The following is a 26463-nucleotide window of genomic DNA, read 5'->3' on the forward strand; positions in this document are numbered from 1 at the left end:
CTTTAGATTAAGGGACTGAACAAATTAACCTCTGATGCTTCTCAATATTTCCTCATTATTTAGTGAAACATCGCAAGTTGTTCAAGAATGACACACTCAGAAAATCTAAATCTAAATAATAGTGTTTATTAAATATTAAAGACTGTTAATAACAGTCTTTAATATTAATGCGACTGAAAGGTGTCAGCATGCACAGCTTTCTTCTAGCAATTTGGAAAACTAAATAAATCGTAATGCTGTAAAACCTTAATATTGACATAAATATATATAATGTCACATATTGCTCAAGTTAGCTGTTTTCCGATGATTGCAGAAACGTGCCAACTCAAGCCGTGTTATCTCTCTACTTTTCTTTTCAGCTGTACAACTGGGTCTTAAATCACTATTCCTCTGGAGCTAGCATGTTCTTGTCTCTACTTACGAAGCTTCAAATGGCCAGGTCGCTGTTTTTCCTAGCAGGAAAATTGCTGTTATTGAGCCAAACAGCGGGTGTTTTTGAACCGATTAAATCAAAGCTGGTTAGTCCAACAATCCAGAGGTTTGAAACCAGACTAATGGAATATTCACTGTGCCTGCTCTTCCTAATTCAACTGAAATATAAGTAAGTCTCAATCACCAGTGACTTCAAATAGGTTCTAGCGTTCTTTTTTCTTTGTCTGTATGTCAAATCAAACACAACCCTCCCTGTGGAGATTTCCCATTCAACACTGTCCAATGTTGGAAAACCACAAACAAACTGGAGCAATCTGAACCAGTTATTATCCAACTCAGAGCTGACACACTTAATCAGTTGATCTCTTCTGTTGATTGACAGAAGTCCTCACTGGCTCCCGCCTCCATTCTGGTTACACATGATAATTGATGGCTGATGCGGATAAGATATTAGATAGTCAACATTTACAATGACAATATATTATTATATAAATAAACATATGTTGATTCAACCATAACCTTTATTATAAAAACTATAAATAAAAATAAAACACAAATACAACCAGTACTTGAATCAAGATAAATCAATTTTTTACAGGAAATCTGAACATAGTGCACAACATTTTTGCTTTGTTATTACTGCCAGCCCTGTCTGTGACACGAAAGGAAACTGTGGTGGACATAGATCATCAAGGAGATTATTAATGAGTAATGAAATAATTGTAGATTATTAAAAGTAAAAGTGATAGTCGTCTATATTCAATGTCATGTCAGATTCAAAATGAGGTTCACCCTTAAGTTATATCTGCTAGTATCAATCATCTACACCCTCTCACAGTTTTTAAAATATATAATAATAAAAGTGTCTTTGTGTTACTTTTGGTAACGTTCAGGTCAGCTGAACACCAGCTTTCTCTTAAAAGGGTGATGTGAAGAGAAAACGCAATAATCTGTAAAATGATTTCCGTTGAATTCCGAGCAAGTAGGCGACTCTGGCAAGCTCCTGAAGGATGAGACCGACAAGCTGAGTGTGTGAACGATCTAAATTCTGAATACTCATCAACCACTGGTGTTAGCCCATGGCTTTTGGTGGTGTTAAACAGTTGGTTGTCAGAGGTGTAAATCACAATAGAGACATTGGCTCTCTCACTTCTGTGTGGATCCAAGCACGGCCGGTTCTCTAGGCAATATTTATCATACAATACAACCTTCATCAACAGCGGGATGGCTGTGAAACAGATTTGCTGGCGGGTGAGGCATTGCCAGACTTCTCAGGGATACACTGGCCTTAATTGGGCAGATAAATATCACAGGCTGTGCTCCCCGGCCCTACAGCACTGTTGCATATATCACCCTGGATGCAGACTGACCACTAGCAGTGGGGTGCCGCCCGCCTGTCTGATCCCGGCAAATTCATCTGGTGCCCAAAGTGCAATTAAAGAGTCTGCTTCCTGGACTCGTAGCTGTACCAGGGAATCCAGCCGTCGTCATTATTAACAGACTTAAAGCGGCGTACAGGGGATGTATTATCAAAAACCTAAAAAGGCAAATTGGAGAAGGAAGACTGGCTTATTAACTAGAATCAGAGTCACTGGTCTTTTATATGAGCATCCATATTTGAACAACTCTGGTGTAAACAAAACAGCAGCAATTGACATCTGTATTCTGCAAAGTACAAGCTCACGGTTTTCAATAATAAGCAATTTATTGAATATTCATGACTTTGGCCTTTCCGAAACCCTCTGTGGCCACGAGTTGCCCCGCATCACCAACGTGTTGTTTGGTCCCAAACCTCTCCCAGCAGCCCAGGGGGCAGATCGGGAAGCAAACCAGTCAATAGTGGCCACCGTCAGAGAATGAATGTGGCAGCTGTCACACATGGACAACAGCCCCTGCTGCTTGTGCACACCTCCAGGGTTTTTGTGTGCGCACAGAGAGGCAAATACCACACACATTCACTTTCACATGCAAACACACACTGTGGGAATAATCATTAATCCTCTTCAGCACTTGAACCTTGAATTGTTTGTCAGCCAGAGCTAGTTAAAATGGACTTATATGACTCACCACTGGGAGACAAAGAAAATCTGTACAGAAAGAGACGGAGGAAGAGAGTGTGGCAGAAAAGATCCTGAATGTGTTTAGATACTCATTCCGTTAAACGTCTTTGTTTCCAGACACGTCGCCACTCCCTGAAAATCCATCTGCTTTTCTACCAGATGACCGGATCAGAGATAATGTCAATATTCCAAAGTCATGTGGATGAACAAAGAGGGGATTTCACATTGCTCAGATGATAATACGTTCTCCAGAATATTTTCAAAGAAACTCATCGTAACTATCAAGGGCAATTTGACAAGTATGATCATTGACAGTTTCTGTTCCCAAAAAGTCTTTCCACATTTCCACACAGTTTTGATTTCCCAGCAGCAACTGTGGATTTTCAATGAAATTACATTTATGAAAATGCAGAGGCGGGTTAATATTTATATGGATTATCATTTTAAAGCTGTAATGTTTGAGATTGTCTCTGCTAAAGATACAAAGTGCCCTTTTTCTGACTGAGTTGGACTATGATTAAATTCATCAAGGGAGTTGGGGATTTTATGTTTTGACCTTGAATTTAGATAAATAACACGTGAACCTGACATTAAAAGACTTGAGTCTGTTTGAACTCCCACACATGCATAAATATTACTGCAAACTAAGGCGTGACTATTCAGAATAGGGCAGATCCACGCTGAGCTCCTGTCCTTTGACTGTGTGTAGTGAGTGTGTGCTCGCTGCCAAATGCTCTCTCCCCATTAATCACGATCCGGGCTCTAAAGTTTGAACTTTGACCTTTTAACACTGCATCAAGGCCCAGTGACAGATGGAGACAGAGCTTTGTGTCGTCACATCAGATCATCCATTTCACACACACACACACACACACACACACACACACACACACAGGAAAGAGAGAGAGACACTCTCTTTCCTGACATGAGCTGAGATGCACTGAGGATCTCCCATAGCAACCGTCTTCTGGTCACCAGCTGATATTTCGTTGTTGGAAAGCAGCGTGCCCTCTGACAGGTTCAGTGTTTCATTTTGACAATAAACTATTTGGAATAAGCTCCATGCTCGGCCTCTCTTATCAAAGAGACTCTGTAGCCACGCAGCTAATTGAAAAAGTGGCGATCCTCCTTGAGACTGAAAGCAGAGCGGCCCGTGCAGAGGAGTTGTGTTGTATCACAAGCAAGATGCCGAGGCTGAAAGACACTGATTAGCGTGAATAAATTAGAAACTATTTCAATAAGTGGGTGATAGCTTATCTTTGAATTGCATGCCCAGTGCTGCGCTCTCGTTGAAGATTAATTGCCTCTCACAAGGTATTTCGAAAAGTTCATTTTAATCAATTGATTTCCCTTAATTCACAAATTCCCCACAAGTGCATGAAATTGGTAACAAGCTCTCCATAATCGCGCTTTCTGCGTCGTTACCCTCATTGGCAGTTACTCATCATATGTATCAGTTGTGACATTTGCTAAAGCATGTTATTTTTGCACCATTAGGTCATGACAGGCATATCATCATAAACCAGCGCCTAATTACAAGTTGAACAAAAACTGTGCTCATCGTTTCCATTTGATTCCTGCCAGAAGCAAAGGTTGTTTCAAGCCTTTCTAACAGTGAAATACTTTATTATTTTGTATTGTTTGTCAGTCTAATGAACTCACCTAGTGTTATTATATATACAAAATGAGTTCTACAGATTCATAAAGTTGACATACTGCACTGAATAAGGCTAAAGATACACACTTTTCCAGTTTTTGTTCAGTTTTTCTTGACAATATAAGATGTTACAGCAAATACTCAAGACCTTTGACACAATGAAAACTGTTTCCCAATGTGACTGCAGCTAAATCTGTACATTGCCCGGACATTTTAAAGGCTCAAGGCAAAATTGTCCAATGTTTCCTCTTTTGTCCAAAGCCATCATCACCTCACCAGCAAATTATTATTGTTACCACAGTATTGGGGTCATTTCTGTTTCCATCAGACACAGGAATGCTGCCTTGAAGCAAACAATTGGGCCACTGAACTGAACTGAGAGAAGAGCATCGCTGCAGGGTTACAGCTGAAGTAATGGGAATAGATTGTACGGTAAAAATGTATGCCAGGTGCATTTACAGTGATACAGTGAGGTGTAGGTGCTCATTGAGACACGCAGCCAAAATAACAACTAGGTCACACCTACAGAAAAGAGGTACTCCAGAGGAATCCCACGTTAAAGGCAACAATTTGCACTTCTTTCACATTGAATCTCAAAAACATTATACTGTACTGTGCCCACACAATCATTATACCCCGAGGCGAGTTCCTGCACTGCATTAATAAGCTAAATCACAAGATTCATCATATGTAATGATACCATTATGGAATAATGTTCATCAGCTAATGTGCACTTGCTGGGAATCTATTTGTGTCTTTAGCAGGTCGGCGTCTGCTCCAACTGTTCACATCTCAGTTCATTTTTTAAACCCACCGAACATCTTAGCCACAAGGAGATTTCAAGAATATGAAGAGATGCCAAAAACAGACAAGCAATAAGGGCTGATGAGGTTTTATGTCTTGGCCGTGTCATTCCAGCACTTAGTCCATCTCCTCTATTGCTCCTGGGCTCAAATATATGGAAAGAAAAAGAAAACATCTTTTTCTCTGAACATTTTTATTGCTTTTTATTATTGGCGCATGGCTGTGTGTGTTCTTCTGTTTGAAATGATTGGGATTGATATGTTTAATAATGTTATAAGAGAGCAGCGGTGGATATTGGAGGTGAAACTCGTGAGCCCACGCGTAGACACAAACACGCACCGCGCTGTCGGCGTCGCTGGAACACATTTTATATCCAAAAGGTCATCCTTTTTCCCATTTATTGCATGTGTTTTTGAAGATTTTTGTACAGGACTCTATTAAGTCAACCTGTTTAGCCTGAGGGCCATGAAACAGTTGTGTGACAGAGAAAGGCACCCATCTTCACTAAAGGAAACTCACATCGCCGAATTGGACGGCCAAGATTTTTCCAGCCGTTAAATATATGTGTTTTTGTTATGACCAAGAAAGGAAGTTTCCAATTATGTCAGATTTCTCTACTAGGATGAACTTTTTTTCCACACCTAAGCACTACAAATTACCTCTGCCTGCTTTATGACACCACAAATGGAGGTAATCCCTTTGAGTAACATAACCTGTCACTGTTTAGGTTTTGCTTCTGTGTCTGACACCCAATTAACTGAGTGGAAGTTGGTTCTTCTTTGCTGCCTGCAGTGAGGAAAGGGGATAGAAAACATGTTGGAATAGCTGTGTGGCCATTGTCTCATTACTGAGGTTTATTTTCGGCCCTACACACACAGGTGTATTTCACAGGTATATTATAATCCATCTGTTCCAATATCATCTCTTAACAACCTGCAGTTTGGAAACGCTTTGGAGTGATTTTAGAAATGCAAGTAGTTATTCAAAGATCTCCTCAGGATTTATCCACCGTTTCCATCAAATCTGCCCTGATCCAATTTCCAACTGCTACACGTCATTGATTAAAGACAATCTGTCCTCAGATCAGTAAGCATCTGGAGTTTAACAAGACCATAACAGTGTGTTGTGTTTGGACTGGAGGATTATGATGATGGACAAATAAAGGATCGGAATTACAAAAGATGAGATGGGGTGATTCTTTTTTTTCTCTCTCTTTCTCCCTCCCTTGCCCCTCAGCTCTCCCTGACTTCTCTACCTCCCTAAGCTGCCGTTCATTACCAGTGGCCCAGGCTACCCCTCTGCACTCTAATTGGAAACCAGATAGAAGCAGGTTTAGCCAGTAACAAGGTTCTGCAATTTGGTATCACAAGTCATCCTGCAGAGGCCTGTCAGAATTCATGGAATTGCATGCTTCCTTCCTCGCAGCTCCTGTAGAAACCCCCCTTGCATTTACATAGCACAGCTGTAAGCTTTTCCGTAATTCAAGGTGGCGTCATTAGTGGCTTAGTTATTCACCCGAGGTGTCCGACAGGAGGGAGATGACGCCTCCCGTATCCGCTGAGGCAGCTCACTCTCAGCACCGCCCGCGGGGCTGGAGAATTGGAAATTAGAGAGGAATGGGCCAACATGACAATCACGGCATCCTTAATGAATTAGCACGTAAAGAAAACAACAAGCAGTGTGTGTACGGGTGGTTCTGTTTAGCATAATACTCAACCTTACAAAGCTGTTTTCATACATGAACGCCAGGAAATTGGGGCGGTATGTTTTGTTTTTCACATTGGAGGAACGCAGCAGGAGATTCTCTGTGTCAGACATTCACAACAATGGGAAGGTGACAGGTGAAGCCTAGGTAGTTTATGTAGGAGGCAGCACGTGGCACATGGAAGAAAAGCAGTGTGTCTTTGTTCACAGCACATTGATGCTAGCTTCTGCCCTTATCACTTGTCTTTCCAAGTTCTGAGTGGCACTCCCTTTTCACGCCTGCCGCATGTTAAAGACATCATCAACATGCCCTGAGAATTTTCTAGACGTTTTCCTGCTGTATTCTCACATGGGCTCACATTTTCCCGACATCCCCTCAGGAACATTTCTGAAAAAAGTCCGCACTTCCGTGCATGTCTGAAAACAGCGACAAAGATGTAAGAGGAATTCTTCAGAATCTCATTGGACACATCAATACCCAGACACCATGAGATTGTTTGACCAAGCTGTGGAACAAATAGCCTCTTTATATTTGGGTCTGTGTAACATTGCTTTTCTGTGCGTCAGTCTGAAAGCATGTCGTCAAATTACAATTCCAGTAAAGTAAAAAAAAAAAAAAGAATTAAAAATGGCACTTGAGGCAGTTGTGGGACTAACAACGGGCTTATTCTGCCACTGACATTCAAATACAGTTCCTTAAACATGCGTAGTAGAATTTTAGTGCTAATAAAACCTGCTGTATTTTTTCTATTTCAGTTAATTATAACATTGAATAAATAAAAAATATCAGCAGAGCCACTGTTACTAAATGTGGATTGCTGTAATTAGGTATGCAAGTTATTTTGCATATTTGTGTGGTTTCATCGCACTGGTGTGAAATACATTGTGACTTTGTTCACTTAATAACAGAATGCTCTTCACACCACCACTGACACACACACATTAAATAAGCATATATGCTGTGAACAATTATAATTCACACAGAAATTAATGGTAAGAGGTTTTAACATCAAGAGATATTTAAGCAGATATAAACTTAACACTTTAACTTTTGTAATGCGATGTTCTTATAAGCACGTATAGAGTTTCAAATGGGTTTGAGTTTGCTAAATGTAAATCCTCCGCCGGCCTCGATATCAAGTGTCCGTCCTTCGGCCCCTCAGCAGCTTGCAATGTATCTGCATTTTAACCTAGCAACATTAGTAACACTTCAACTTGTTTAGGATGCTTTATTTATTTTATTTCACTTTTTTAATTGGGAGCAACAGATGGCAGAATAATATTTTTTCAAGCTGTGCATTTATACACAATTCTGGAACATTGTCATGACAGTATTTATTCAACTCAACAGTTACTGTAGTGATTTGGACCTTTGTACACTCTCATATATATTTTTCTGAAAGGTTTTCCAACTATATTATTGAGCTCATCATGTTCTGTAATGCTTTGCTGTTTAACACATTTCGTACCTTGTTCATGGTCAGACTCGCTGGTGGAACCACCATCAGGACTAATCATGGTGGTTCCCTTGCATCCGGGGATCAGTGAACCATTACATTTTTTTTTTTTTTGCCGGCCCTGTCAATCTCTGCACCGGCCCATTCTGTGCACCTGTAGTTCGGGGGTGCACAGAAAGCAGGCTGCCATGCAAGACGCTAAGATCTCATTCTCAGTTGTCATGAAATTTTATCCTCTGTGGCAGCCGAAGATGTTACACCAGCCTTCAAAAACCCTGCTGATGATCTAAAACGACTCTCAGTAGCCGAGCAAAACAGGCTACAGGGTAAACAATAACCCCAATTAAATACTCAATTCCAAAAGAGTATATGTTATAATGAATTAACAGCTCATGATCTGGTCTTGGAATATGAGAAAACCTGCATTTATTTAAAGCCAAGTTAATGCAAAGCAAGGCAGATGGCACTTTGCACAGCTCAACAGTGCAGGAGAGGGGCCAGACACTATGTCTAGATTTCGGGATATTTGTGAAACTAGATTCTAATAAGTGCAAAGTGTTTTAATGCACATGTTGAATATAGTTTTTAAAGTCATATAACAAAAGCATGGGTCATTGTCTTGTCAATACACTGCTGTTCATCACAGACATCCCAGTTCCACTGATGAAACAAGTTTGACTGTATTGGACGCATTGATCTTTGATTCTGTTTGCCGGACTTGCTAGTTATTCTCAGACGGAGCAGTGTTATGCAGTGTAGTAACTGAGTCACAGAAGCCTTGTGCTGAAAAAAACTGAAGACTCTTCATGTGAACCTCTGAAAACCTCTCAGTCCCTTCCAAGGAGAGATAGGATCAGCAGACAACCCCAACCTTTTCAATTTTGTGCTATCAGACACAGAGGAGATGTGTCAACAGTGGGGTCCTACAGCAAGTAAACACAGAGTCTGACAAGCAATAACCTAGATTCAACATAACCTCCGGCCCTCTCCCGGTGAGGGTCCACCACTTTCATCTAATTTAGATCCAGATCTGTTTATCGGAAAGAATGGCTATGCCCCCGGAAAACAGAAAGTTCCAGTGCTGAGAGGCTTTTCGGGGCCACTCCCTCAAATCATACTGGGCCAGTGTAACGGTGGGTGACTATATACTGGAATGGTACCATAACTGAATCATAGAAGTTGTTTACTTGAATTGTTTGAGGGCTCCAGTTATGTGAGTATTGATCCTTTCGATGTTGCATTACCTTGTATATGCCTATAGGCTGTTTGCTCTTACTATAAAATTAGAGCTAGAGAATTCACTTAATACATAACAATGATTATATGTTATACTATATTAGAGTGCATACCTCCACCAAGACCCAATAGTATAAGCTTCACGTTGGTGGTATTTAAAGGTTTCTAACCCTATTTGTAACCACAGCATCAGTACATGAGGTGACTTAGTGTTTGATTGATTCGCTCCAGAGTTTATGAGGCTGCATTTAAACAGAATGAAAAATAACTCATCAGCGTGTTCAGTACAACACGAGACGTGGGGCTCACAGCAGGACTCAGTGTTCAACGGGACCGGAACGACAGGCAGACATGATTTGACACCATCGATTATTAACTGAACACATGATCGTAAGTTTCACACCTAAATCATCCCAATAAAAAATGAACTATGGACGTGAACTAGTTTATTTTAAGTGTGAACTGGCCCTTGCCGATCCTACATCCGTCCGTTAAGTTCTGTGGTAATCTATTCTGCAGTTTTTATTTATATCTGTTAAGTAACAGACAAACAAATCGGAGGTAATTAATCAGTGCTAAACATATGTTGGATGTTGTCGTTATTTATGCTGTACCCTTCACCGTACATCATCTGTGTTGTTGGTCAAAGCAAGTGGCTGCAGCTGAACTGGACAGAGCTCAATGACAATAGAGGCCACGTGACTCCAGAAAGTGTTTGGGTGGATCCAAAGTGGAACTCTGGAAATTGTTGAATCAACTTTTCTTTTGTTCGTTTTCGGCATCAGGAGGGATCAACGGGGGAATAGTTGGAAGCCAGCGACGACTTAGAAGCCATTACTGTAGAACACAGTCCGCTGCAGAAAAGCTCCCTCAGAGATTCAAATCGTACCGATTAATATAGTGTCTCATAAGCCTGTGTGTGTATCCTGTGTTTAAGTGTGTGTGTGTATTTGTGTCTTTCTGTGTGCGCTCATATGACTTCACATGCGCTTATTTAAATGTGTTTAACTGCCTTTGTGGGTGGCTGCTTGTGTGTCTGTGGGTTTTCAGCAGCCTAAGTAAGCCTAAGCTTTTAACATCAAAGTTCCAAGAGGATTTAAGTGGTCAGAAACTTGCAAATTATGATTGTAAGTGATGTCCAGCAGAGACTGTTGATGAAATGCCCTCATCGAACAAATAACTTTACTTTTCTTTTGCAAAAATCAAGGAATTACTTTGTATTTGCGAGACCCAGCTTCCAAACCACCTGAAGTGTTGCCGGGCTCCATCCCTATGAATCACAGCCCACATCTCTCTCGATTGTTGAGCGATTTGTAAAGATCTGGTTTTGTTCTTATAAATCGCTGTTTGTTGAGTAACTGGGTCAATTGAGGCGTTTGTGGGCGAGACTGACTCACAGTTCCAAGGTCTGCCGGGAAGTATTAAACATAGTTGTGGTCAACAGCGTGGTCACTGCTCGTGATAGATTTTACCTTCAATATTAAGGGTTTTATTAAGAACTCTATGGTCTATTGTGTGTCCTGTTTTACTTTATGATTTTGGCATTCAGGGCTTTCATTATCAGGTGATGCTTTGCACATTTCATTATAGAGTAGCTCACTTGAACAATCTTTAATTGGGGCATTTTGCAAAGACACCCCTCTGTTCGTTAAGTGAAATCTTTACTTGAGCGAAAACAGATTACAGTGTAGTATTCATTAAGCTCAGTGCAAATTGTTCTTTATGTGCGAGGAAGGGTGATTTGTGGATATGTGGTACAAACCTAAATGAGAAGCATATTGGGCAATGAAAAACCACTGCAGTGTAAAGCTCAATTGAACCAAATGCCAAAGATCTGCGTGTGCACAATAACGTTTGTGTATATAACGATAAGTTGTAGCGACAGGCAAGTTTACTGCAGGTCTCCCTGAGGAGAACTCGCTTGGTTTGCAAAGCGAGTTCTATTGCTCCGGTTTTGTTGAAATTATTAAATTTTTCCTCATATTATTGGACATATCTGTTGGTAAATATATTTTCGATGTGATGAATTGGTATAAATGAAAAAGTATTCGACATAAGGTTGGAACAGGGAGAACTGGTACGTTTGCTCGCTAGTTGGTTTGTTAGCCTAACCAGTATTTTACTGTCAGACTGTTAAAAATAACCCCTGTTTTGGTTATACATACTGCAACCTGAGTATGAATATGTTGACTAACGTGATGGTTCAATATGTTTTTTCATTTTAAGACACCCATTTACCTTCCTTCCCAATTATGCAATACTACACACATATGCTACCGGTGAAAGAACAGGGATGTTGCAGATATGAAATGTTAATCCTGTTTATGTATTATTTTTTCTCTTCCCTTCTAGTTCCTCCCAAGATATATGACATTTCGTCCGACATCACGGTAAACGAGGGCAGCAACGTGTCGCTCATCTGCACAGCCAGTGGGAAACCTGAACCAACCCTTTCCTGGAGACATATCACCCCATTAGGTGAGTTCACTTTACCTTCCTTCTACTTATGCTAATGAATGGATGGATGAATAAATAGACTGACGGACGGATGGATGGATGGATGAATTGAGAGAGGAAATGAGGAGCCACGGAGGGGATCAATAGGTATTAGAATGAGAAGGAGAGTGTACTGTTAGTTATGTTGGAGATGAAGGGATGGAGGGGGGGAAGGGATGCAGCAAGAGATGGATGTGGTTGGATATATCCAGGGTTGTGGGGGGTTGGCGTAATAATGTATTCAAGTGAACATAGAGGAATATGGAGGGGGTAAGACCTGAGTAAATTGTCAGTGGGGTCTTGCAGTGGCAGGGCCGTTTAGCTCCATGTATTTAAAGGCTGTAGCAGAAGCTGATTTATTGTTTCTGTGTGTTATCAGTTATGAATATGACCACCAGTCTATCCTCCGCTGTAAATATAGCTGCAGTGATACAGTGGTGAGATAAGGGAAATACTTGTTTACTCGCCTGTATATCACATGTCCTTCCAGGCAACCTTAGCCAGAGCCTTAAGGTATACCTGGAGCAAGGTTTACAATGAAGTAATTGCATGAAATGTGGCTGCATCATATTGTTAGTCTTTAATAAACAGCTACTGATGTTTCTAAATTTATTGACCGCATTAATATAGGTAACCCAAAGTTCAGGTTTATACATAGACTGCTCAATCCCACATTAAAAAAGCTTTCATCTGTCTGCCACTAAATCAGATGTGTTAACGAGTATTGACAAGTTAAAGAATAAAAATTGTGGCTATCATCCCTACAGGGAGCGCTTCAATTTGCTCTGGCAGTTTGTAGTTATTTAAGGTGGATTATCGAAGAATGCCTTGACTTTTATCATTATGATTTATTTAGGTGTTTGGTTAGTTTGGCCACACATACACCATTAGGTGCTTTAATTCCTGATTCCTTCCTTTGAAAACTCATTCCAATGCATTTAACTGTTGCTGCACAACACCCACCCAGCCACTTCTAGTCCTCCCTCATTTTCATATTAATGGATTAGAGCCTGCTGTGCTTATCTGTTAGTTGTGAGGGTGACTGCATTTATCTTATGGCTGTCAAATCCTCCTCTCTGGCGAGCTTGCCCTGATTGCATTGGGGGAGTTTTCAGAAGATGATCAAAAGGGCCATCCGCAGAGTCCAAATGGCAGTCACTCATTCTACTTTGAAGTGTCCACACTTTGAAGTGTGCCAGGGAAGAAATGATATGCTGGTCAAATGAAAGGGCCCGGGACTAAATGTAATCACAGACTGTCTCCCAGTACATCAGAAAAGAAGCCATTTGAAATTGGGATCTTTGAGTTGGCTTTTGTAGTGTGGGGTGATTTGTCCAAAGGACGGGGTACAACTGAAAGGTTGTAATAGGCTAATTACCTATTGATGGAATTCCATTAAATGTGTTGGATATGCAGAACAGTCTGCTCCCACCAGTGGGCTGGCAACGTGAACATGCAATCACAGCAAATGGAAATATTTATATCAGGTAGAAATACAGCAGGTCTGACCGATTTGACCAATAGAAAAAAAGAAGAAAAGAAAACCTAACCCCAAAAGTGAGTTCTATTAATGAATGACCCAAATTATGGCAAAGCTTATGAGGTGAAAGACCTGGATTTCCTTTAACAGCAATAGCAAAATGACAGGGTCTAAAAACACCAACAGGTCATTCAAAATCATTATAACTATTAGGTAACTTTTAAAAAGAACTGTTGTTGTTTATGGGAAAAATATATTATCTGTGTCTAGTCATTTGTTTTGCCTGTGTTTCCTGACAACTAAAATGCCTGGAGATTGTTATTTCAACCAAGATTAGTTTTGTTTTTACTTCAGTCAGTAATGTTTGAAATGTTTGAAGAAATAGACATAAACTGGAACTGACAATTTGTGCAATTTGAAAATACATAACTGCCATTAAGAAATGCAATTTTGCAAGTTGAACACAAATGAAATCTCCAAAGGAAACTATCAAACATTATTTTTATTGCTTCTTGTGAAATTGGAAAATGTGCTGGTGTGTATCTGTTTGCCTCAATTTTATTTGAGATGCTGCTAGGTGCTGTGGAGAATGTTGTCCCTTTTTCCCCCTAATTTGCATGTATTTTGATAAATCCCACTATAGTGAGCTCTCCTGGCTATTGGTCACTGCTCAACATACAAGTATCAGTGACTTTGTTAATGATTTATTCAAAAACCTTGTGAATTTGTAGGCAATTTGTCAGACAAATAGGATATAATTTTTCAACTTTTATTTTGCATTATAATGTATTTTAAAAATTGTACAGAATCTTAAATAAATTAAACCGTGAACCACAGTTCTTAAACAAAAATAAATCATGATCCGTTAACTCTTCCGGGAGTGGGATTTCGTCTTTCTCTATTCGGTTGGCGTAATCACTTTCATTGACAGGAGGCCAAGCAGGTGAAATGGCTGTGAAGTGGCAAAGCTGGCTACATGGCAACTTTCATTTGCTTGCCTGACTCTTGTCAACACTGAGCCATTATGGGGGTGGGGATTTTTCACACTGTAGATAGTTCTGCTGCGGCAGTCAAGTGAAGTTTGACAGAATGATAAATTGCCCTGAATGACTGTCAAGTTCCTATTCCCACTCTGAATGTTTTGTGTGTTTGCATTTTTCCTCCTCTCTCCATCCTGCCAACCAGCAAACTGCCAGCTAATAATACAATTTGTGCATCCAGTGAAGTGTGGCCATAAGCTGTTTATCGAGGCGATAATTTGGCTCAGCGTGTATGCATATAAAGTCAATGCATATTCTCCAATTAGAGAGATATGTAAAGTGAAGCAAATGCTTGTAAGAGACGGATCATCTTTGTTGACAGGCTACTAAGAGAAGGAATAGGGCCAACATATGTCTGTGGCTTAATGGGTTTAAAGAATATGTTGTTTTGTTTAGTTCTATAAAAAAAAATCTAGTTGGCCATAAAGTTTTCAAAAGTTATTGGGGTGGTAGCTGCACAATATCAGCTCTTAAGACAAGAAAACCATCGTCCCCTTATCAGCTGGTGAGATCTGGATATGCAAAGTGAACGTTTCATGCTCTCCTTCCCCTTATCAAGCACTGTCGATGTGCCCTTGAGCCAGGATTTTACCCCCGACTGTTCCAGTCCTGCAGCTAAGTCACCAGTTGAAAAAACAACTACTGGGGAACATTGTAGTGCAATCATTCTGACCCTGCAGCTTCTCAGCCAGGCTTTTGATGTCAATACAAATATTCAGAATGAACTAGTTTAAATAAAAGCTGAATTTAAAAACGCCATTAGACGGAGTGGGATGGTAACACTCCCAGAACCCACTCTGTCGTTATTAACTCAACTCTTGACATGCCTAGTTACTTTACTCCTGAGGATTAAGATAGCTCTTGTGACTCGTCTGCCTTTGACGCTACTGCCCACGAAGGACTCTTTCCTCACCACTCTTCCGTAGGTCACAGATATAGAGAGAGGAGGGGGTGAAATATCCTTTAACATAGTGTGTTCCAGTCTGGTTTGGTTGACTGGACGGCTGGATGGCTGAATGGCTGGGCAAAATTGCTTTGATAAGCTTTTTTCCGTTGAGATTTGAATCCATGCGATAGAAGTGTGACCTTTGAAAAGGCTGACTAGAATCCGAGAGCAGATATTTGATTGTTTCCTGTGATGGGACTCGGCGGGGACACATTCTTCTCTCTCTTTACAAGCAGCCACTGTACATTTATCAACGACACACTGTAAGTTTTCCTTTTGCCTATTCATTTGAGTGCATATCTCCCCTAAAACACACCCTGAGGAAACAGGCAGCAGCATCCTCTCCACCCACATCTCACTACAATATGTACATTGTACTGGAGCTTATTCAAAGCTGGATCCAACAGAACTTGCATGGTCTTAAAGTGAAAACAGCTACTGCATGAATACAGTAGCTCAGTCAGTTCCTATGTGAGCAGTGCAATGAATAATTCAAGCCCGACTTTATGTCACTGCTACAAACCTTGAGTTGTTTGTGCCATGTCGCCCTGCAGTTTGGAAGCTTTTTAAGAGATGCTAAGCAAGTTTTTTGTCGTTCTCCTCAGCTGGAATCTCTCATTCGGTGCCGGGGTTCCTTTTCTCCCAGTTTTCTGTAAACCCGACACACGAGTACGCTTTAAACCCGATGGGAGCTGAAAGATAAGGAGTTTGGCTCATTTCAGATTTCAAATTTTAGATATCAACCGCAGGAGTCAGGTCGAACACGGCCCCATTCAGCTATTGATTTGAGAATTGCTTACTAAAGAGGTGCTCAATGGGCACATGCTTTATTGGAGTGTCTGTAACATTATGAATAGTGGACCTTTTTTAACTCAAATGTGATATTGAGTTACTGCCACATTACACAAATTTAAAGGCAATTGGCAGCCGTAGACGATTTCTGTCCAGACGGGCGACTTTTATAAAACACTTTAACACTCATCCTTGTCCTCAAGGAGGTTCTTCAAAAGTCAAATAATGAACTTGGACCTAAAATATCCAAGGATTGCAACTAGCTTTTTATTCATGCAGTGTTATACTGGCTGAAGTTGCTCCTGCATGCTTTTAAAAGTACAACATTGAAGTCAGATTTTTGTTCTTGCCTCTTTTTTCACAGCTTGTAGCTATGAGATTTACCCATATGTGGTTTTGTTCCATTCACATTTCATTTCATCAAATCGTGTCAAGCCAATCATTCTGAACACACAAAGTAAATTAAAATTGGTTAAAGACTCTATTTGTGTCTGTTCTTATATTCGCATACTTACTGCAGTGTCTTTCATGTATTCAAGCATTCATGCATTGGCCAAGCTCGACAGATTGATTCAATTCCCCACACTCTGGTGGCCAAGTCAGTTAATTAAACATTTATCACAACTGAGCTGAGCTGTGGTATAGACTCAACTCTTTGTTCAGTTGGTGAACACAGTATGCTTTCATTTAATGGTAAAAAGTGAAGAAGTATTATATGTTATTTTAACTTAAATCCTCTGAGACGGAGAAATTCCTCTCCCACTACCTGCGTAATGTGGATCTCACAACCCTTGGTCTTTATTTTCCTCATCTTCAACTTCTTTGTGAAATATATATCACCCAGTTTTGAAGTAAACAAAATACATCCCTCACAAATATTGGCTTATGTCTTTTTACTGGAAACAACAAATGGCTTTATGCATCAATCCTGATTCACCAAACAAATCACAAGGTGCTGATCACACATTTCCCTTAGCCAAGCTCAGCTAATTACTCTGCTGCAGCAATTTTTTTATATCACAGTCACATAAATCTATTAACCCTGCTCCCTCCTGCTTTTTCAGAATAGAAAGTAACCGTGAGGTAATACCGTGCGTCACAGAGGTGGCAGTACATGCAATCAGACAATGACTTCAGGCTCCTTCGGCCCAGTTCCCCCCCACTGGATTTTTTCGCTGCCTCAGATTGACATTGAGAGAGCAGAGCAGGTGTTATGTATCAAGTCAGACTAACACCCTAGTTTTGAGATCGGCCCTGCACACAGTGTGAATCAACCCGTAGCTCTGGCCCACACCTTGAGTCGGGGCCAGGAGGCAGCAGCGCACAATGTGGCCGCGTGGGTTGTTCTCCATTTTCAAGAGTTAAAAGGATAACTTGATGTAGAAAATGCTTCTCTATGCTAAAATGGATTCTTGCCTGCCGTATCTGTGTGTTGCAGCCCTGAAGGAAGTGTACTCACGGCTCCCCTACACGAGGTGGGAAATTGCTTACTGTGACGGCACTTAACCAGCATTGGCATTGAATGTGAATTTAACCTTGCTATGATTTCTTTAATTTGCTTGGAGTGACATCTCCCTCAGGTGAGAAGATCCTCTGTCAGTTTCATAAATATATCTCAACACGTACTTCTGTGAGGTCCCCCGGTGTTTTCGCATCGCTTACAACAATGCTCAGGTTATTCTCTCCCCAAAGACACCTATCCCTTTATTCTTCATATTCAGGATACCGAGTGCAATGTCAGTTTATGTTGACTGTAATGTCAAGGTTTAGCACTCGATATATAATGTTCTTCAAAGTATAAATCAAGGATGCAATTCTTGTTTAATGGCCTCTCTGACCTTTGCAAAGCCCCCTTCCGGCTGCAATCGATAGGAATACCATTTGCTGTCTGGGTGGGATGATGCAACTAGATCCTGCATGAACAAAATATATTGTCTTTCATTTATCAAGAAAGACTGCAGACTAATTTAATTTTTTTAATGGAAATTCCCCCATCAGTCTCAGAGGGGTTGTAGCTATTTGTTCAAATTTGAGATTGTTTTGAGACCCCTCCCACATTTGGTGCATTTAGAAGAATATATGAGCAAAAACTGTTTTATCCCTGCTGATAAGATAAAATCACAAATGAAATCTGTTGTGAGTCAGTATTTGTATTACAGTACTGTCCTAGTCACCAACTAAACTTCCTCTAAAATAGCAGGAAGGAATCAATAAAATACACATTTCTAGAAACACATTCTGGGGTCAAAACAATATTCCCTCTGCCACCATATTGATCCAAATTTAAGCTGACATTTAGTCCCAAACTCTTAACTTTTCACTGGCCAGTAAACTTTGTTTCCCTTGCCTTAACGCTGTGGTATTTTCTATGTATTTGGCTGCAGTTCTTGGTTTTGCTAAAAATGTTGCATCACATCCTCACCCAGTTTATCTAATCATCGCTTTGTCCAATTGGGACCATCTTTGGCTTCTCCGTTTCGGCTTAGCAGCTAAATTTGGCGTCGGTGTGAAAATGTATTTGGCAGCACAGACACAAAAATTTAAGAGTAAGGCATATCAGCAATTTCCATCCATTCAAAATCAAAATGGCTCAGCGGGATGTCAGGCCCTCATTGTATAATGCGCTCTGCTTCACTGACTTGAACTTGACATTGATGCAAGACATGTTTGTTGCAGAAATATGGCGACGCCTGCGAGCTAGTTCTGGCAGGCAACTCGAGCTGCGCTGCGCCAATCACGTGACATACATCATGTGACATACATCATGTGATATACCTCAATCTCCACAACCATCTATAATACACACCCACCTTATCAGGTGGTCTATTTAACCAGAGAGACATTTCCCATCAACCCCTCTTGCTCGCACTGCTGCTGCAGTATGGCTACCTGTTGCTACAGTCCCTCCACCACCCCAGCATCCACCTGTAGGCCCAGCATCCACCTGTAGGCTCCAACGGGGGGTTACAAGTATTTGCTCATCACTCCCATCATTCCTGTGTAATCATATGGGGGAGTGATTAAGTTGGAGCCTAGACGCCAAACACTAAATCTGTTGTAATAAATATATTACATGATCAAACGTGAGTTGTCTGACAGAAGTACATTTTGGCTCATAATGTTCTGCTAAACAGTCACACATTGCAATGGTTAATAATTTACCACCTTAAACTGACTGCACAGATTGTCTTTTCCATCATCCTTGAAGAAAAATGTTATTATTAGTTATTCGCAGCAGTTCAGAGGGACAATTGCTGTTTAAACAGATTCAGTCATGTTCCATTAACAAATGTGTTGATTTTGTGGTTATTAGCAAAGTTAAAACCTTCAGTGGGCAGGAAGATGCTTCTGCACTGCTTCAAAAACAAACAATAGTCGATTGTCAGAAACAGGGATGTGGAACATAAGAGCACAATGTGTTGGTGTCATCATCAGGGCTTTGCAAAAAGGAAATATTCAATGTTTTATCTAGAAATCAGAATCAGGTTTTATTGCCAAGCAGGTTTACACATACAATGAATTTTTGCTATGGTGTATTTTTGCAAGTACAAATATAAAAAATATAAAAATGAGAAACAAAATTATAGTATAAGCCCCTGGGGAGGGATTGTACAATACGTTGTGCGTAAACACAAAATTACAGTTAGTCCGTTATTTGCCACAGTAAGTGTCAAAGTGTCACAGTCCCAGGCAGGGACCTCAGTGCAGTCCAGTGATAGGGTCCCAAGCCTTGTTGATGAGGCCATTAGCAGTCAGGGGAAAACACTGTATACAAAAACACACACATCCAAACTTGATTAACACTAGGTGCTGGATAGAAGTGAAAGAAACCATGAGATGAGAAAGGTTTCCCAGGTAGGTTGTGTTTCTAGCCCAGTCTGATGGAGGGCGTGCAGCGTGTCTATGTGGCTTGAATTTTGCGTATCTGAGAAATGCCATTCGAAAATAGTTTTTTATCGTTGACACAGCGCTCTACAATTTACATGTACATTTGTGTGCACCTGCAGTAAACAACATTTAGCTCCATCAGTTTAATTAGAAGCCTCCATGCCACCTGTGGGTATCACTATAGGGTACTGTTGAATGTGGGAGTCATTAATACTCACACAGGTTTGTCACAATTGTAATGTACATTTAGATGTATTGGAATTGGTCAAGAAACCGGGGCTTTTTTTTCCATAGGAGACATTTTGACATGTAAAAGCAGTGGAACAAAGATCAGATAACATTAGCTGTGATCTTTTTAGAAATGCCAGTTCTTATTCTGATGGTACTGTACATGCAGGGTTATTGGCCGGACTTACTGAATTCATTAAATAAAGAAGCTGTCTTACATCTGCTTTGGGAAATGTGAAAAAAAGAAGGTGTATCTTAACTTGTTGTATGTCTTACTAGTTGCTGTTTCCCATTATTAAGACAGAGACAGCTTCATTGACTTGGTGTTTTAACTGGATTACACTTAATTGTAGAACATCGAACACGATGGTGAATATCCCTTCACTGACATGAGACATCATTCCTGCTGGTAATGATCCACATTTGTTCTCTTGTCCCGGGTCTTCTCTGCATGTTTTATCTGTGCCTCATTGTTCAGTGATATAGAGAATACGATGACAGTTTGGGGTCATTATCGAATCAAATGAAGGGTTCTCATTTCAAACCACTTAGCCAGAGGCAACAAAAAATCAGTCTGTTGCTTTTTGTGTCAATGTGGTCAACCAAGCATAGGTGACTGATTTGTACCTGCTATCTTATCATGAAAGATTGGTGGGGTGCACCAGACCAGCTGCCTTGATAAAACAAGGTTTAGATTTAGTGCAGATGTGAGTCTCAATAGATCCCAGTGTCTGTGAGAAATTAAATCAATAGTATCTGCATCCAGTATCTAATACTAACAAGTGTTCATTCAACTACAAGGAAAGGATGTTATTCATCCTAAAAATAAGTAAAGATGAAAGTAAGAAACCTCTTGTATTGTATGTTTTTATAGCCCGTATAAAAGATGAATGCTCGATCAATCTTAATACACAAAATAATAAAGAGTGCTTTAATCCAGTTAATTATGCATTAACTGATTTAGATAATTGGACTGTATCAAACAGAGCTCAAATCTGATAAGCTACTTTCCACTTGAAAAGAGTTCTGTGTGCGCACCGCAGACTCAAGCCAAGAAAATTAACCTTTGCTCTCACATTTCCCAATAGGGGTCATCTGAGCAGGTGGAGACATCACCCCAATTCCAGGTCCAACTGAGTACAAAAATAGAGGCAGAGAAGTAATGTTGGAAAGCTCATCATGGCGATGCATTGTGAATCAGAGATCGTGATAGTGGATCGTGGTGGCAGCTGATCGTGGACCCTAATAGTGGATCATGGAGGTGGATAGGGATTGATCATGGACTATGATTACAACAAGACTGCTTGATATACAATATGCCTGCTCACATATTCTAACTTTACCGGCAATAACCCTTTCATTTCAATTGTCATTACTGCTCCCTCCATTTCTATAAGACAAATAGTTCTTATTTATGCATCTACACGCGGTATATGTTGAACTTCTGTCCATCCCGGGAGAGGAATCCCTCCCATGTGGCTCTCTCTGATTTTTTTTTCCTCTGTCTGCTGTTTTTACTCCCCCAGTGGCAAGTAAGGGATCGGTCATCTCCCAAGAGGTGAAAAAGTCACCGTGCCTTTCTGTGGAAACCACAGCATTTGATCCTGCCATTTGGTGAATGGAATTGGAATCATCAAGCATACTTGGCCTCATGGCTCAGTGCTTTTGATATCCTTGCATACTGGGTATCATTATTCCCTATTACAATGAATTACAATGGAGCTGTGCATTAAGGGCAGTGCGAAGGTCAACCGTGTCAACACAGAGCACCACAATGAGTTCTGTGATGGTCTGCAGGGTTTTTTTTCCCTTTAGAAAATCTATAAATGAATAAAATGTGTTTGTAAAGCACTTTTCTAGCACAGACATAAAAAGTACTTCACAAGAGACAGCAAAAAGAGCAGACATAGCCTTGATGTGTATGGGCGGTGATTTCTAGCATTGATCAGCATCTGCCATAAACAAGCCAGACACTCTGCAGAGTAGTTCAATCACTAATGGTTTAAAACTCCGTTAAAACTGTGTTGTCGACAATCATTAAAATCAATATATCTCATTTTAGCTCTGTCATGTACAATGGACACAATGGACACACTTTTAAACATCCTGTCCTTTTCTTTGAAGCAGTTATGCAATAAGAAACACACAGTCAGGTATATGGCAAAGGTTGTTATTTGAAGTTAGGATTCCCTGTTTAAAAGTGGAAAGCACAGTTATAACACAGTTATCATCCAATGTGTCAAAACTGAATCTGTCATGAGGGGGGTCCAGTTTGACCAACTGCAAACAAAACATCCTTTATTTAGTCACTATCAGTAACCTTGCTGTGAAGAGCAAATCACTGCTTCTCTGTCTAGCATTCACAAGGAATTTAAATAGCAGCACCTGATGCTGAAATGAGGCCTGATAAAGAGGTTAATATAACTACTTCATTTAAAAGTGTCCAGATTATGTTTTGTACCTTTTTCGTGCATGAAATATTTTAGTAATTGACAGTCTGCGACAAAGAGAGTCCATATCTCCTAGAGCCTTTTTTTGTAAAGTATCTATGTCACCGAGGCACATATAGGAACTTACAGTTTTACCCTGATGTAGAGATTGTTCACAATCACAACTTGTGAAATACAATAAACAAACAAAATAATAACATTACTGTGATATGTCCTGCAGTCTTGAGGTTCCTTTGTAAGCCGATAGAAAAAACTGTGAAAAGCGGCATTTTCAGCAATATAGGATATATATTACATTTTCTACATTACAGCGTATCGAATGTTTATAGGACATCTCCAAGTCAAAATTATGAATCTGTAAATGGCCAAGATATAGCCAATTTAACTGAACTAAAATACTGTGCCTTTCCATTACAAACACATTTGGTTCCACATTACTTATTTTGCTTCCCTCAAAAAGAAATGACAATCGGCCTCATTCTCAAATTTGTTCTTAAGAAGTTTTTTTAATAAAACTCGATATCAGATTCATGACGTGTTTTTAATCTGCAGATTAATGGGCATCTGTGTTCTTATATTGATGAATGCCATGTTTTTTATATGTTGAAAGTCCGTTTTTTCATAATTGGCATAGGGAAACGGCTCACCATATAAGGGCGTGAGACTGCAGAGCCATGTGCACACACAGAACTCACAGTAATGGAAAATAGCATTTAAGAAACCAGAATTGATTGATTAAAAATCTAAAGACGCCGCCGCCCTGGATTCAAACCGGGTTTTTATAATTTGTAGTCAGCAGTGGATATCAAATACCACAAAAAACAATACATGGGATATGGTTACCCATTCAGGGAAATCTGTATCTGGAGAAGGCGAATAACTGATGTAAAAACAATTGTTTGATCTCGCATTTAAAAAATACATTTTCAAACACAGAGGAGAGAGGGGGGAGGAAAAAGGACAAGGAAGGTGCACAGAGTTATCTGAGCTGGAGCGGCGCATCCTTGGAAACTCAGTACTGCAGGTTAATCCTCAGCTGAGCATCTGTGGATACTCGGCCTGAGCCTGACAGGACCTATCTGGACCGGACATGCTGGGCTAGCTTCAGACAAAATGTTTTCAATAATATTCCGGTTCAGGTCCCGCTGTGGTGCAGCTGCAGCTCCTGAGCCATCTCTCGTCTCAGTACAGAAATAAACTCGGTTTTCAGAATTAATAGGCTACCTGTGGACGTAACGTTTTAACTAGAAGCTGCATAAGTAAAACAGTAGAACATGTGAAACATTTAATATGTAAACACCAGTGTGTAAAACCTACAGATGGTTGACTATATCTGTCACTGAATATTCTCCTGTTCAACTTGTTCAAAAAGTGTTCTCTTTTATAGTATCAGACCAAATATTGTGTGTGTGTTTTCCTCTGTTGCGTTTACAATAAACTATAATGTGGGGTGAATCTTTTGAGCTTTTTTAAGGAAAATAAATTATACAATATTATAAGAATTTATATTGTATACACTGTATATTTGAAACAATTTCAGTACATTACATTTTGCTGTTACAAAAAAACTTTTCTCTGCCGCCTTTAAAAAACCCTTTACTGCAAACTCCATTGTCAAAATTTTTAAGGAAGATAAGGTGTCTTTTAAAAGAAGTAGAGGTACTGGTTTGGAAGCTTTGTTGAGCAGGAGACAGACTTATTCAGAAAAACAGATGTGATCTGTCATAACTTACACCTCTTGGATTAACGTTATATGAACACTAATTATCACCATCAACAACACTGTTTAAGTTGAATTCAAATTAATTGTGTTGTTTTTATTTTTTTGATGAATACTGCTCATAAAGCTTATTATTTTCGGCATCTAACTTGCACTGCATCATGTGACAACGCCGGATAATCTCTGTACTGCACATCCTCTATAAAACCAGTGGTAGCAAGTTTAAAAATGAACTGTGCTCCAAATAAAACAGCTTTTTCACTGGTTCAATCCCCGGCCATGTGTCTTGCACTGCAGAACTAGAGCCCTTGGTCTTATGTCTCCATCTCTGTGCACTCTTGGCATATTAAATTGTCTGTTTTTGAGACGGATCCAGTGCTTGTTTATGGATCCGTCTTTTATTTTTTTCAAACATGTTCTTTTCCTATGCTGTTGTTTGTGAAGCCACTAATATCTTTGCCAAGACTCTTGGACTCCATTGTTGCCACCACAACAGAGTGAGAAGAGAAAGGAAAGCTCATTATCCACACAGCCTTGAGTTTCAAGTTTTTATGACATCGTAGTTAGCAGATAAAAAGGTGCCAGTGTGGCAGAATAAGAAAGTGACATTATATAAGAATCCAGTTCACTTTCAGAGGAGACCGGCAGCGCAGAGTGGCAGCATCTCCACTCCTGAAGCATGGGTTGTTTTTATTCCGGCTGCTGTGATGTGATATATTGCTTTCGTCAGTGTCGGATCTCTCTATGGTTTTCTGAACAGTATGTTGAGTTCAGCTTTGCTTGATTGTTCACTCTGTTTGTTCCCCGTGCCTTCAAAATCGATCCACATATCTTCTATCCCAAACCGCCATTACCACCCTGAAAAAGTTGTATATAAATAGATTCCCCGCTGAGCACCGCTGGGTTGGAAATAATTCGAGTCTGGCAGGGGGAGCGGAGCGTGTGCCGTTGTTTATGTACACGCTGCTGCCTGCTGAGATCCTATAATCATTTGTCACAAAACCGTATCAACTTGTCAATGATAAATACAGATGCCTTGTAGGTCGTTATTTTACTAAGGCACATAACCAAATGCCGCTAAGGGCTTTATTCTGTGTAAATATGTGAAAAAGGTGCTTTAACTGATATTTTTTCAATATTGATTAATCATGTTTCCTTTAATCTACATGAAAAATGCTTCTTATTCTTATATAATCGAACACCTGATGCGAAGTGCTGCCAGGTGACGTGTCCGACTGACGCGGATGTTATTTTCCCATCTAGCATCCACGCTGTTCATCTGAACGTGTTGGTCTTAAAATAATGTGCGGTCAGATGCATTGTTGGTGTGTTTCTAAGAGAAGGCAGTGGAAGCCATTTGTTCTTAAGACAAACAAAACTGTGGTTCATAATCAGTGTTTTATCAAGGGGACTTTATCAAGATGGTGATTTGCACCTTCATAGATGATGCACAGTCCTTGTTACACACAGACAGATGGTTCGCTTGTGTGCAAAGTAGAACGTTTCCTCTGCAACCAGGCGTTCCCGCTTACTACCTGGCAGATCCATTATAATAGCATCCCTCAAGGATAACATTTTTCTACTGTTAAACTAACTAAAGTGGATTTGGACTTTACCCAAATGCATTTGCACCATTCACATTAGATCAAGCACTTGTATCGTTAAAAGGGAGCCAATTCAGTGCATTGCTGAGATGGTACGACCAGGGAGTATTTAATAAATGACTGAATAAAAATGGTGTCATTTTTTTTCTACAGAAGATTTAGTTAATTGCTGACACAACCTGGAACCAGCACATTTACATTAATCAGAGATAAGGCGATATATTCCACTTGCAATCAGTTTCCCTTCGTATTATACATATTCCTGATTATTCTGGCTGAATAATGCTGGACCTTATATTATATTTCACCATTGGTTCTTCCCATTTATTTTTTTCAGTTTCTAAAATAAACCCATTGCATAAATTGAGCTTGAATGCTCATCTTTTACTACTAGCTGAGTGTTTTAAATGTTTTTCTCCATTTGAGTGGACATGTTTGTGTGGGTTTGTGCTCACTCCAACTTTTGAGG

The 26463-nt window shown here is 40.0% G+C and overlaps 1 protein-coding gene across 2 annotated transcripts in view; it reads left to right on the forward strand.

Moving 5' to 3' along the window:
- negr1 (neuronal growth regulator 1) overlaps positions 1–26463 on the forward strand; it is a 133846-nt gene that overhangs the window by 52516 nt on the left and 54867 nt on the right. For both annotated transcript variants that reach the window (XM_053431189.1, XM_053431190.1), the window contains exon 3: positions 11703–11828. In XM_053431189.1, the coding sequence (XP_053287164.1) occupies positions 11703–11828 (126 nt within the window). The remainder of the gene's footprint in view (positions 1–11702; positions 11829–26463) is intronic.

The sequence above is a fragment of the Pleuronectes platessa genome, chromosome 9 (assembly GCF_947347685.1).
Source record: "Pleuronectes platessa chromosome 9, fPlePla1.1, whole genome shotgun sequence".
Classification (NCBI taxonomy): Eukaryota; Metazoa; Chordata; class Actinopteri; order Pleuronectiformes; family Pleuronectidae; genus Pleuronectes; species Pleuronectes platessa.